The sequence below is a fragment of the Erinaceus europaeus genome, chromosome 4, assembly GCF_950295315.1.
Source record: "Erinaceus europaeus chromosome 4, mEriEur2.1, whole genome shotgun sequence".
Classification (NCBI taxonomy): Eukaryota; Metazoa; Chordata; class Mammalia; order Eulipotyphla; family Erinaceidae; genus Erinaceus; species Erinaceus europaeus.
Genome location: NC_080165.1, coordinates 22,834,170 through 22,847,392, shown reverse-complemented (window position 1 = coordinate 22,847,392; position 13,223 = coordinate 22,834,170). Strand labels below are relative to the sequence as shown.

At 53.7% G+C, this 13,223-nt stretch overlaps 1 protein-coding gene across 4 annotated transcripts in view; it reads right to left on the bottom strand.

Annotated features, from left to right (window-relative positions):
* Nucleotides 1-13,223, bottom strand: part of MGAT3 (beta-1,4-mannosyl-glycoprotein 4-beta-N-acetylglucosaminyltransferase) — a 67,221-nt gene that overhangs the window by 29,656 nt on the left and 24,342 nt on the right. Inside the window, exon 2 of one of the 4 annotated variants that reach the window (XM_060188988.1) lies at nt 11,956-12,120. The exons of 1 other annotated variant lie outside the window; for it this stretch is intronic. Coding sequence is in view for 1 of the 3 variants with exons in the window: in XM_060188986.1 (XP_060044969.1) it covers nt 10,165-10,211 (47 nt within the window). In the remaining 2 variants the exon portion in view is untranslated. Of the gene's footprint in view, nt 1-10,164; nt 10,594-11,955; nt 12,121-13,223 lie in introns of those variants that run through there. 2 more of the 4 variants (XM_060188989.1, XM_060188986.1) reach the window with 2 other exon arrangements.

Sequence of the window (13,223 nt, the reverse complement as noted above, 5' to 3'; positions counted from 1 at the left end):
GAACCATCCGTTCCACCCCGGTTCCATGGCTGCCAGTTCTTAGCAACATCACCCCACCAGATCCTCGTCGGGATGCGGCATCATCTAAGTTCATTTCCCACGTCTACACTCGACCGGACCTGCCAATATACGTGGATATCTTCGCCCACCCTGTCCAACGCTTGACGTCTCGTCACCCAATCTGGTCCCCTACACCTACACTGAACTTCTCTGTTCCAGACTCTTGGAAACAGAGTTGGCAGTCAGCCGAGGTAAAGAACAAACACCTCATCACAGACCCCTGCAAGCGTCAACCCGGCTTTGACCTAGCACGTTATGACTGGGCCCTCCTCAATTGCTATCGAACAGGCCATGGCCGGTGCACAGCTATGTTCCATCGCTGGGGAGCCAGAGACGACCCGAACTGCCCCTGCGGCTCCAGACAGACTATGACCCACATAGTCAATGACTGCCACCTCTCCAGATTCAAAGGAGGTCTCGAAACTTTACATCAGGCTCAACCTGACGCTGTTGCCTGGCTACGGAAGAAGGGCAAACGCTAGAAGAAGTGCCTGCACTACAAACCCACTACTCCTGGAGGTCATTTTCCCCCCATTTTTGTTGCTCTTGTGTTGTTGTTATTATTCTTGTTGTTACTGCTGGAAATCAAGAGATGGGGAAGAGAGGGAGAGAGAGAAAGATAGACACCCGCAGACCTGTTTCACTGCTTGTGAAACAACCCTCCCCTGCAGGTGGGGAGCCAGTGGCTTGAACCAAGATTACTGAACCGATTCATACACTTTGCGCCATGTGCATTTAACCTGCTTCACTACCTGGCCCCCGAAATGTAATTTTTAATGTAATTTTTAAAGCTAATCTTTGCTGTGCTATACATCTATTTTGTTTTTATGTTTTTAAATTAAATTTAATTACTTAATTTATTTTTACCAGAATAATTTATTTTTAATTTTTAAATTTATTTTTACCAGCTCTGGCTTAGTTTAGGGAGGTGCTGGGGACTGAAACTGGGAGCTTTGGTGCCTCAGGCATTAACGTCTTTTTGTAGAACCATTATGCTGTCTCCCAAACCCCTGAAATGTATATTTTTTTTCTTTCTTTTTTTTCTTTTTTGCCTCCAGGATTACTGTTGGGGTTCAGTGCCTGCACTACGAAACCAGTGCTCCTGTCCTGCAGCCATTTTTTACTTTTTTTTGGTAGGACAAAGAGAAATTGAGAGAGAAGGAGAAGACAGAGATGGGGAAAGAGAGACAGATGTCTGTAGACCTGCTTCCCCAACTGTGAAGCAAGCCCCATGCAGGTGGTCACTCAAACCATGATCCTCGCATGGGTGCTTGTACTTCGTACTATGTGCTCTTAACCAGGTGCACCACCACCCGGCTTGCCTCAAATGAATTTCTTAAATAAAGAACATGGTTCTCCCTGAACTTTCCCACAGAACTCCTGGGTGACTGGATGTAGTGTGAGTGAGTACTGATATTTCAGAAAGATTTCTGTCCCAAACAATGAGTCTCAATGGTGGGCTGAAAACATCAAGAAACCACGTTGGAAGCAGATGCTGTCGTCCAGGGTTGGCTGTTCCATTTATAGAGAAGAAGCAGAGGAGATCTAGCATTGTTCTTAAAGCCCCTAGATTTTTTGGAATGGTAAGTGAGCAATAGTCTCAACTTAAAGTCACCAGCTACACTGCCCTTATCAAGAGTCAGCCTGTCCTTTGAAGTTTTGAAGTCAAGCACTGACTTCCCTCGAGCCATGGAAACCCTCGATGGCAGCTTCTGGCATAAGGCTGTTTCATTTGCACTGAAAATCAGTCCTTGAGTCAAGCCACCTTCCTCAGTGATGCTGATTAGTAAATCCTTCCAGGTCACTCGCTGCTACAGTTTCTACGTCCACACGTGCTGCTGTGCTGTGCATGCTTATGGTATAGAGGGTTCTTTCCTTATACCTTCCAAGCCAACCTCTGTTGTTTCACTGCTTTGCAACTTCACCACCTCTCTCAGCCTTCACAGACTCAGTCTTTGCTCTGGGTTAGGCTTTGGCTTTAAGGGGATGCTTCTGTTGGTTTGATTTTCTTTCTTAGGCTGCTAAAGCTTTCCCCAGGTCAGCAAAGGGGCTGTTTTATTTTATTATTAAAAAAAAGAAAAAGATATAAGGGGGCCAGGCAGGGGCACACCTGGTGAAGAGCAAACTTTACAGCACACAGGCCAGGGTCCCAGCCCCCAGTTCAAGCCCCTGGCTCCCACCTGCAGGGGGAAAGCTTCGCGAGTGGTGAAGCAGGGCTGCAGGGGTCTGTCTCTTTCCTTCTCTATTTCTCCCTCCCCCTCAATTTCGCTGTCTCGATCCTATATAGATACAAAATATTAAAATAATTTATAAATATTTTATTATTATTGTAAATGAGTTAAAATGATTACTATTACTATTTTACCAGAGCATCCGTCACTCAGTTCTGGCTTAAGATGGAGACTGAACCTAAGGCCTGGGACTCAGGAATGGAAATCTTTTAGCATAATCATTATGTTATTGCATCCTCCAGTCCAAGATGTATTTATTTACTTATTTTAAGAGACCAGTGCAGTGCTCTGGTTTATGAAGTATGGGATGTTCTCTAGCCACTGAGCCATCCCCAGGACCACAGTTTCTCTTTCTCATCAGCTGTGTGCTCACTGAAACAGCAATTTTCATTCCCTTTAAGAACTCTCCTCCCACTCAGTCTTGGTGCCATCTTCCTAGAACCCTTGAACAATGAGAGCCAAGTGGAGGAAGAAGCGAACGCGCAGGCTGAAGCGCAAAAGAAGAAAGATGAGGCAGAGGTCAAGTAGACTTGTGCACCCACGGAAGCCACAGGGGCAGAAATAAGGGTTGCCGGAGGCCAGAGGCGCTGGTACAAATTGGACTTCTGTGCTGCAGTCTAGAACTTGCTTCAGCGGATCTAGAACCTCATCACCATTTGATCCTACGCGACCATCTCGAGTGACCTTAATTGTTCATAGCAAAACACAGTCCCTTTTGCTCCTTTGCCTTGGACTTGTCATTCTGGACTAGTTCTGCTTTCCTTGTAGCTGAATGTAACCCGTGTACAATAAATAACCTCTTCTGCTATCTTAGCTGAAGGGAGAGAGAAAAAAAAAAGAACTCTGCGTCCACGGCAGGACTCAGCTAGCTGCTTGGTGCCCAAGGCCTAACCCCTCTTATCTTTTCACACACATTCTTCACTACCCTGAATTACTGATTCAAAGTGAGGGGGCCCATGGCTCTCCCTGTCAACACTCAAGAGGCCATGGAAGGGTTGCTGACCGGCCTCATTTCAGTATTATTCTCAGGGGCCAGGGAGAGGCAGGGATACAGGAGCTGGAGAAAGAGACAGATTTACCTACACAAAGATCCATGTTCAAACCCTCAGTCCCCATCTGCATTGGGGGAAGCTTCACAAGTGGTAAAGCAGATCTGCAGATGTCTCTCTTGCCCTCTCTATCTCCTCCTCCTTTCTCAATTTCTCTCTGTCCTATCAAATAAAATAGAAACAAAAACAAAGGAAAAAAAACCCCACTGGGACCTATGGATTCGTAGTGCTGGCACTGAGCCCCAGCAATAACCCTGGAGGCAATTAAAAAACGCACACTCGTGGTCCGGGAGGTGGCACAGTGGATAAAGCACTGGACTCACAACCATGAGGTCCTTAGTTCAATCCCTGGCAGCACATGTACCAGAGTGATGTCTGGTTCTTTCTCTTTCTTTGCCTATCTTTCTCATGAATAAATAATTTATTTAAAAAAAGTGAATACTCAAGCCTTACAAGAGTGTGACTCAGGGTACCCCCAAACCACTACAACAGGGACATCAAAGGTCACTGATAAGAGACTGCAGACAAGTAGTGAGGAAGCGTGCAGTACTGCGACAGTCATCCACAGGGGACACACAGACAAAAGCAAGCAGCTGTGAGAGGCTCCTCTGCAGGGCTGCCACACACCTTCCATCTGTAAAAACTGCAACGAAGCCAAGTGCAGCAACATAACACATGCCTGCAGTGCACAAAGCCTGAGGACCCTTACGGGAAAAGCAATGCAAGTCCAAAGACGGGCAGAGACTTGGCCAAGATCATAGAACAGGAACCGAGATCTCTGGCTCCTAGTTCAGAGAGGTCTGAGGAGCTGGCTGTGTCTCCTCCAGCACAGATCTCCAGCCCCCAAACCCAGCAAGCCTGGGAGAGCAGAGAACGGGAGGGGGTCTCGCCGGTGGTGGGAAAGCCCTTTCAGCATGGTATGGGGCTATGAAGCACACACACACCTGGAATTAAGAGATGCAGCCTAGACCACACCAGGAGTTGGGGTGGCCCATGCTCAAGTTCCCTTAGCAGCCCAGAGGAGTCAGAGATGACAGGGACAGAAGGGGCTACAAGGCCGAGATGGGAGGAGCCTCTGGACCTTCAACACTTGCTCAAACCTCAAGCAGGACCAGGGGGACACCTAGCCGGGGTGGAGGGAAATGGAGTCACATTTTCCCCAACTCCTATTCCTACCTGGGAGCAGCAAACGCAGCCAGAGACTGGCCCATATGTCCAGAGACCAGAGGGAAAGTTCAAGGATGAGCACCAGACTAGAATCTGGTGCACGGGGACACGGCTTGGACATGGCCACACACAGTCATGGGGTCTGCTGCAGAAGACACGTGGGGGCTGGGCCAGGTGCCAGGGGAGAGAAGGCCTCGAGGACATATCCCAAGGTCAACAAGGAGCTTCTGGGCAGGGTGGAGATAGCACGGGAGGCAGCTGGCTGTGGACACAAAGGTCTCACCTGCCAGATCCCTGGCGCTCCATGGGGGAGGGGGCCGCATTGGTGAGGGGTGCATGGAGCCACTTGGGAATGCCAAGGACGCTGCCCTCCAGACTGCAGGGACTGCATGGGAAGGAGCCAGGCACTCCTGTCCAAGTTGTTGTCCTCTAAGGTCCTGGCACAGCCAACTGAGCAGTTTGGGAGGCTGGGGCTCCAGAACCTCTTCCCAGGGGATGTCACCCTCCCTAACATTGTCACGTGTGTTGGGCAGTACGCCAGCTTCCCCCTGCTTATCCCTGTGGTCTATTTACATAGCCAGTTATCTAGGAACCGCCCTGCCTGCAGGGCATTGGTTTAATCCCCACTGATTCACGATGTCTTTTTGCTCCACCCCCTCTCGTAGTCACCCTGATTTCCACCAGTCTCTTTTCGCTCCACCCTCTCTACGTCACATCCTGTTTCCACCCTACTTGGTGAGTATATATACAGCTGCTCTTCTGTTTTTTCTTTTTAAACTTTTTATTTTATTTTATTTATTTATTCCGTTTTGTTGCCCTTGTTGTTTTATTGCTGTCGTTGTTGTTGGATAGGACAGAGAGAAATGGAGAGAGGAGGGGAAGACAGAGAGGGGGAGAGAAAGACAGACACCTGCAGACCTGCTTCACTGCCTGTGAAGGGACTTGCCTGCAGGTGGGGAGCCGGGGGCTCGAACCGCGATCCTGACGCCGGTCCTTGAGCTTAGTGCCACCTGCGCTTAACCCGCTGTGCTACAGCCCGACTCCCTGCTCTTCTGTTTTAACGCACTTGGGATTGCCTTCCAGCTCCCAGAGTTCCAGAGTCTACCGGCACGAGTTCCTGATCCCTCTCCCACGCAGCAGCCTAGTTTGGCTCCAGTTGAGTTCTCTCCAACCCAGAGAGCACTTGCCAGGGAAGAAGCACCCTCAGGCTATCCCGGCAACATGGGCTGTCACGTGCAGGTCACACAGCTCCACTGGCCTACATCCTGCTGCTCAAGACTTCCCCTCTCTACTGACACCCTGCAAGGCTAAGGGAGCCCCAGAAGCAGCCCTTCCTGTCCTCCCCCACCTGACGCCAGTGGGAACAGATCACCTAGATGGGGTCCTATGTCAGTGTCCCTGTTGTGTGTGTGTGTGTGTGTGTGGGGGGGGTGTCCAGAGGTTCCTGGACTTCAGGAGGCTGGGACGGGGGCGTCTGAACCTGCTCCAGCTCCTGTCCACTGTCCATACGCCCTGCTCTTCTTCCCCACTGTTCCCCCAGCCCTGCTGGCCTGGAACCCAGAGAAGAGCAAGGAAGGGTCCCAGCTGACTGCACCCACCTTCCAGGAGGGGTCACATGGCCTAGGGACACTCCCCCCAATCCTGTGCCCATAGCAGTCCCTCAGCAGTCTGTTAAAAAAAGAGAATGGGAGGGCCGGGCAGTAGCGCAGTAAGTGCACGTGGCAAAAAGCGCAAGGACCGCCGTAAGGACCCCGGTTCAAGCCCCCGGCTCCCCACCTGCAGGTCTGCAGGTGTCTTCCCTTCCTCAATTTCTCTCTGTCCTATCCAACAACAACGACAACAATAATATTAACAACAACAACGATAGACAAGGGCAACAAAAGGGAAAAGGTGGCCTCCAGGAGCAGTGGATTCGTGGTGCAGGCACTGAGTCCCAGCAATAACCCTGGAGGCAAAAAAAAAAAAAAGAGAGAGAGAGAGAAGGGCTTCAGGCTCCGAAGTCCCAGGTTCAATCCCCCGCATCACCATAAGCGAGAGCTGAGCAGTGCTCTGGTTAACCAAAAAAAGAGAGAGAAGGGACAGGAGTCGGGTGGTAGCGCAGCAGGTTAAGTGCATGTGGCGAAAAGTGCAAGGACCGGCATAAGGATTACAGTTCAAGCCCCTGGCTCCCCACCTGCAGGGGAGTCACTTCACAGGCAGTGAAGCAGGTCTGCAGGTGTCTATCTTTCTCTCCTCCCCTCTGTCTTCCCCTCCTCTCTCCATTTCTCTCTACCATATCCAACAACAACAATAATAACTACAACAATAAAAAACAAGGGCAACAAAAGCGAATAAAAAAAAAGTTTCATCTCAGACCCCCCACCCAACATATGTGCCAAGTATGTCAGCTTGTTCCCCACGTCACCCCACACCAGTGCCCGCTGCTACGAGGAGGGTGAGGAGCCTGTAAGTGCTGCAGATAAGGACTGACTCCCGCTCTGCCCCACACCCCCTGCCTAGGTCTCCAGCCAGGTCTCCTCAGCCCCTCTAGACTCTCGACACTCCTCTGCCCGGTACCTGCCTGTGACCCCCAGCAGGAAGCTGCTCAGGTGTAGTGGTAAAGCCCATCACAGCTCTCAGGTGTGCTCCCTGTCCTCAGCCAGGTCTGCAAGGCGTGCTGGTGGCGCCTGTGCCACCCCCAGACTGAACAGCTGGCAACTGGGCGGCCAGGTAGGCGCTGACCTTGGCTCCACCTGGTGCCAGCTCCGCCCCTTTCCCCAGCCAGGCTGGGTTCCGCCTCTTCCCACCTCACCTTCTGGTCCTCAGTTTCCTCGTAGGGAAGCTAGGTACCCCACATCACCCCCAGCTGGAACAGCTCCTGCTGCTGGGAAGTAGGAACACACTTAGGTCCCCGCTGCAAGGGTCCCCTTTCCGGGCAGAAGGTCCCTGTGAACTGTGTCCTGCTTTCTAAGCAGCGGCTGGATGTGGTGACACAGGTGGGACATGGAGGCATGTGGCTCTTGTGAGAGTGTGGAAAGTCGTCTGTCAGGCTCCAGTGTCTCAAGGGCAGGGGAGGCCGGGCTGGGAAGGCTGTTCCCCAGGAGCTGAACCTGACTACAAGCAGGCCTGGGACAGGGTGTAGGCCTCCACGTGAGCTAGGAGTGGCTGCACCTGGAGGGGAAACTGGGGGGCCTTGAGAAGATCTCCCCCAAACAGCTATTAGACGGCCTGGCTCCACGCCTGGTCCACCCTCAGCGGTGATTGCTCCAGACTCCTCCCGGGAGAAGGACACAGACAAGATGGTGATGAAGCTGCTGCACTTACGCTGTTGGAAGGTGGGGGGTCCTTCTCCCCTTTCTTCACAAACAGTTCAGCTATTCACCCCAACACACACACCCCAGACTGGAGGGAAATGTCCTGCTCATCTGCCGCCTGCTTTGCAGGCTGTGAGTGTCAAGCCCCTCCCAGGCTGTGTGCCTCAGTGTCTCCCTCTGTAAAATGGACCCACCCCACTCAGCAGGGCTTCCAGGCTTCTGCACAGGGTAGCTAGCTGGGCTCCCTGGCCACAAGTGGTGGTGGGGGGAGGCTGGGGGGGGGGACATCCAGGAGAGAGGAGGAAGAAAGCGAGGAGGCCAGAGTCCACTCAGGGTGGGGCTGGGGCAGTGGGACAACTGGTTAATTATTTACAGGGTTTCTGATCCAAGAAAGAAGCCAGCTTCTTCCAGCCCAGAATCAGGGACCTGCAGCCCAAGGAGAGTGGACTGAGTCCCCCCCACACACACACACACCAACACACACAGGGTGATGGGTCACATTTTCCTGGTCCCCCAAGTCCTCCCCCCCCAAGCCTCCCTCCCCAACCCATCTGGAGGAGAAAGGCCAGCTCTGCCCCGAGTTTACCCCCCAAAGGGTAGAAGATCAGCTGGCCCTCCCCACAGGGCCCAGGCTGAGCAGACTAGCCAGTCCCAGGCTGAGCACACCTCCCAGTGAAATGGGACACAAGGGGAAGGGCCTGCAGGGAGGGGGGCGGGGGGGCAGAGGACTCTTGGAATCTGGGCTTAAGGGGAGCTGGAATCAAACCCTACCCACAGAGGGCAGGAAGTTGTGATGGTGGGAGAGTGCTGGACTTGCACACCTGAAGCACCTGGTTTGTTTTTTTTTTTTTTTGCCTCCAGGGTCATTGATGGGGCTCAGTGCCCGCACTACGAATCAACTGCTCCTGGGGGTCATCTTTTTCCCCACTGTTATTATTGCTGCTGTTGTTGGATAGGACAGAGAGAAATGGAGAGAAATGGGGAAGACAGGGGGAGAGAAAGATAGACACCTGCAGACCTGCTTCACTGCCTGTGAAGCGACTCCCCTGCAGGTGGGGAGCCGGGGGCTCGAACCCTCACTATGTGCTCTTTATTATTATTAATTTTTTATTATCTTTATTTATTGGATAGAGACAGCCAGAAATAGAGAGGGTAGGGGAGTCAGAGAGGGAAAGAGGAAGAGAGACACCCGCAGCCCTGCTTCACAACACTTGCAAAGCTTTCCCTCTGCAGGTGGGGACCAGGGGCTCAAACCCAGGTCCTTGAGCACTGTGACGTGCTCTTTGTTTGTTTGTTTGTTTGACCAGAGCACTGCTCAGCTCTGGCTTATGGTGGTGCAGGGGATTGAACCTGGAACTTTGGAGCCTCAGGCATGAGAGTCTCTTTGCATAACCATTATGCTATCTCCCCCTGCCCTGTAACATGCTCTTAACCCGCTGCACCACCGCCTAGCCCCTAAGGCACCTGCCTCTATCACTGATGCTACATGTACCAGAGTGGTGCACTCTTTCTCTCTCTCCTTCAATCACTTTTCATATGAAATAAAATAAACCGTGTGTGTGTGTGTGTGTGTGTGTGTCCGGAGTGTGGGGAGTTAACAAAGAGACTCTCATGCTTGAAGCTCCAAAGTCCCAAGTTCAACGCTCTGCACCACCATAAGCCAGAGCTGAGCAGTGTTCTGGTAAAACAAAACAAACTAAAACAAAACCCACCCTCGCCCTTCTTCCTTCTGGTGATCCTGGGCAGACAGCATAATGTCCCATCTGACTCTCTTAGCCCTCACCCAAAAGGATTAAACAGGGAAACATCATCTAGGCTCCAGAGCTGGGGTTCAATCCTCCCACCCCCGACACTGCCCCACTGTCTAGTTGGCTGTTACAAAGGCCATAAGTGCTCCCCTCCAAAGAGCTCCTCCTCCTCAGAAGCCTCCTTCCTTCCTCTTTGTTTGAGGGGACAGTCTTGAAATTCTACTTATTTATAAACAAGAGAGAAATAGGGGCCAGCAAAATAGCTAATAGGGGGGGAGGAGCCGGGCCATAGCATACTGGGTTAAGCGCACATAGTACGAAACACAAGGACCCATGCAAGGATCCCGGTTCGAGTCCCCAGCTCCCCACCTGCAGGGGGGTCACTTCACAAGTGGTGAGGCAGGTCTGCAGGTGTCTGTCTTTCTCTCCTCCTCTCTGTCTTCCCCTCTTCTCTCTCAAATTCTCTCTGTTCTACCCAACAACAATAACAATAACAACAAAAAAATGGTCTTCAGGAGCCGTGGATTCATAGTGCAGGCACCGAGCCCCAGCAATAACCCTGGAGGCAAAAAAAAAAAAAAAAAAAAAAAAAAGCTCACTTGGACAGTGCGCTCACTGCTTTGCCATGTGCACAACCCAGATTCCAGTCCTGTTCCATGGCATCAAAGGAAGCTTCCTGTTGTGGCCTCTTGCACACTCTCGGCCTTCCTTCTTCTCTCTCTAAAAAAATAATAGTAATGGGGAGAGAGGGAGGGTGAGAGGGTGAGATAGAGAGAGAGAGAGAGAGAGAAACAGAGAGAGGGTGGGAGAGGGAGAGAGAACATGTGATGCCAGGAGTTGAACTTGGGACCTTATGCTTGAGAGTTCAAATGCTCTAGCCACTGTGACAGCATCCATGCCAGGCTCTTAATTTTTGAACAGGGGCCCTGAGTTTTTATTTGGCACTGGGCCCCCCCAAAGCCTATCACTGCAAACCCCCATTCAGGCCACAACACCCCACCTGCCTCGAGTTCAAACTCCCAACAAATGTTCTGCCCCAAGCCCCATCGTGAACAATAACTACACACTGCTCTGTGTCCTTAGGCCCCACCGGTCTTGTGCCTGCGTCCTCACTGCTGTCCCCTCCCCGTCCACACCAGCCTCAGTCCCCAGGCTCACTGGCTGCCCCTCTGCCCGGACCTCCCTCCCCTCAGATCTCCACATGCTGGCCACCTCACAGACCTTCCCGGCTGTGCCTCTGCACACTTCTCCTGCGGAAGCCATCTGTCTCCTTGTTTATGTGTTGGAGGTCTGTCCCCTACCCCAACACCCGCTGGGAATGTGGACCACAGGACAGCAGGGTTGCCTGGGCCATGTCACGGAGGCTCTCTACTTGCCCCCCACCCTGACAAAGCCCGGCTCCCAGCAGAACCCCAAGCAGCTCTGTTCAATCCTGAAACCCAAAGGGAACATGGACAGACTCTGAGTGACCAGAACAGCCTGGTTTGGGAAGCCAGGCTGCAGGCTCACCAGTGGCCCCCCACCCGGCAGCCCACATCCCTGCTCTGGCCCTGCTGAAGTCATCAGGGTCCTGCCCAGGCAGCCTTGGCAGTACCAGTCCCTCCGGCCAGGCAGGCCTGTTCTCTGGGACAAAGTACAAAGGGCCACTTCAGTGAGGAGCGGCAGCTCCTGGGTCAGCCCCAGAGGCCAGAGGGCGGGGGTGGGGTGGGGGGTGGGGGGGGCGGGGGGGCCCCACCCTTCTTCGGTCCTCCTTCGGCACTGGGTGAGCAGACAGTAAAGCTGTGGCTGAGGTGGGACTGAGGTGGGAGACGGCTCACCCAGCAGATCACCGAGTGCAGGCTTTACTGTACACAGTCCCCTATTCCCAGGCAGATGCAGCCAGTGACAGCCTATGGGTGCCCCTCCCATGCATACAGGGCTGCAGATAGTGAGTGGGGGCACGGGGGAATCCGACAGGCCAGAGTGGGGGGGGGGGTGGTAAGAGGAGCAGGCCTGCAGGGTGCCCTCCAGCCACCCGGGCCAGCCCTACTCTGGACCAGGTGTGAAAAACGCCAACTCAGGGCTGTTCCGTCCACTGAGCTGATAACCCGTGACCTGGCCTGGTGCCCAAGGACTCTTGGACAGTCCCAGGCATTCTAAGCATTCCTCCCTCCACTCCTCCTCCCTCTCCCAGCCCACACCCCATCACTGTCCACCTAATGTCCCACACCTTTCACACCCTACCTCTCTCCCCACCACTGTCCCAAGAAGCCTCACCTTCCCCCAGGACACCTGCCTGCTTCCCCGGAGCCCAGCACCAGCCAGACCCAGGGCCACCCCTCGCAGTGAGCCCCGAACCACCGCCCAGAGATAAAGTACAAATCCCCCAGGAGGCTGAGTCTCTGTGCAATCTCACTCCCTCACATACCTGCTGCCTGGTCCAGGGTTCACTGCTCTGCACTCCCTGCAGGCTCCCCGACACCAGGCTGTGGAGGCCTCTGTGAGCTGTGGGTGCACCCACACCCCCTACAGGCTGCAGACTCCCCTGGAACCCCAGAACACAACCTGTTGCAGAGGAGGCGTCAACCTCAGTCTGTCGAATGAAGAAAATTAAATGAGAGAGACCCTCTCCAAATCCACACAGTTGCACTGTTCAGTTGATAGGACTGGGATTTCAGGTCTGGTTTGGGTCTCAGGGAACTGGCCAAGAGTCCTGGTCGTTCCTGCCTACTGTGAGACCTGGGCTCAGCACACGCCTTGTTGGGGGCGGAGTGCACACGCATGTCCCTTCCAGTGGATGGCGGGGGCAGAGGGGTGACACGGGCAATCAGGCCAGACTTGGGGGCCCTCTGAACAAAGCAGGGGCCGGAAGGAGATGGGGAGAGGAAGAAGAAGAAAATATAACCAGAGTTTCAAATGGGGGTATCCTTCCCACCAGCAGCCTCACCCCCACACCGTGTGATCAGCACCCAGCACCACACCTGCACATAGCAGGTGCTCCTCAAGCCACTGCCAAGTAAAGGAAAGGGGTTGCACCTGTGGGCCAAGGCACCCAAGGGAGGCAGGGGAGGCCAGCTCACACGGTCTGTCAGAGGGGCTCAGGGAGGCTACCAGGCAACACCTGGCTCAGAGCCCACAGCTCCTGAGATCCGGGAACCTGAGCACCACAGCCAACCTCCCGCTCGGAGCCGCCCCAAGACACAGGTGCGGCAGGGCGGCCCCTGGGCAGCTGCAGCAGCTGCAGCAATGAGCCCTTTCGCTCTCCCTGGGCCCAGTTACTCTCCAGCTGCTCCTCCCTCTGTGCATCTGAGCCCCCCCCCCACCTCCCTCCCCCCAGCAGTCTCCACCAGGGATACCAAGGAAGTCCTCACCAGAGGGCAGGGAGCACTTCCACACCCTCCTCCTCAGCACCCTGGGGCCTCCCACCTGTGCCAACTACGGGATTCCATAGCCCTGCCGACCCCTGGGCCCATAATGTGCTCCCAAGTAGGCCAGTAGGCTCAGTGCCACCCTGACATAGCAGTCCAGTGGGCAGCATGAGATAAAAAGGGAGTTCTCTGGGGTCAAGGGGGCCGGGCCCAACTCAGTAATGCTGCTGACCTCCCAGGAGACCCTGGGCACCAAGAGCAGCGCCTCCCCCCACCACAACAACCCACTTCACAGAAGAGGAAACTGAGGTTTGGAGAGGGGCAAAGA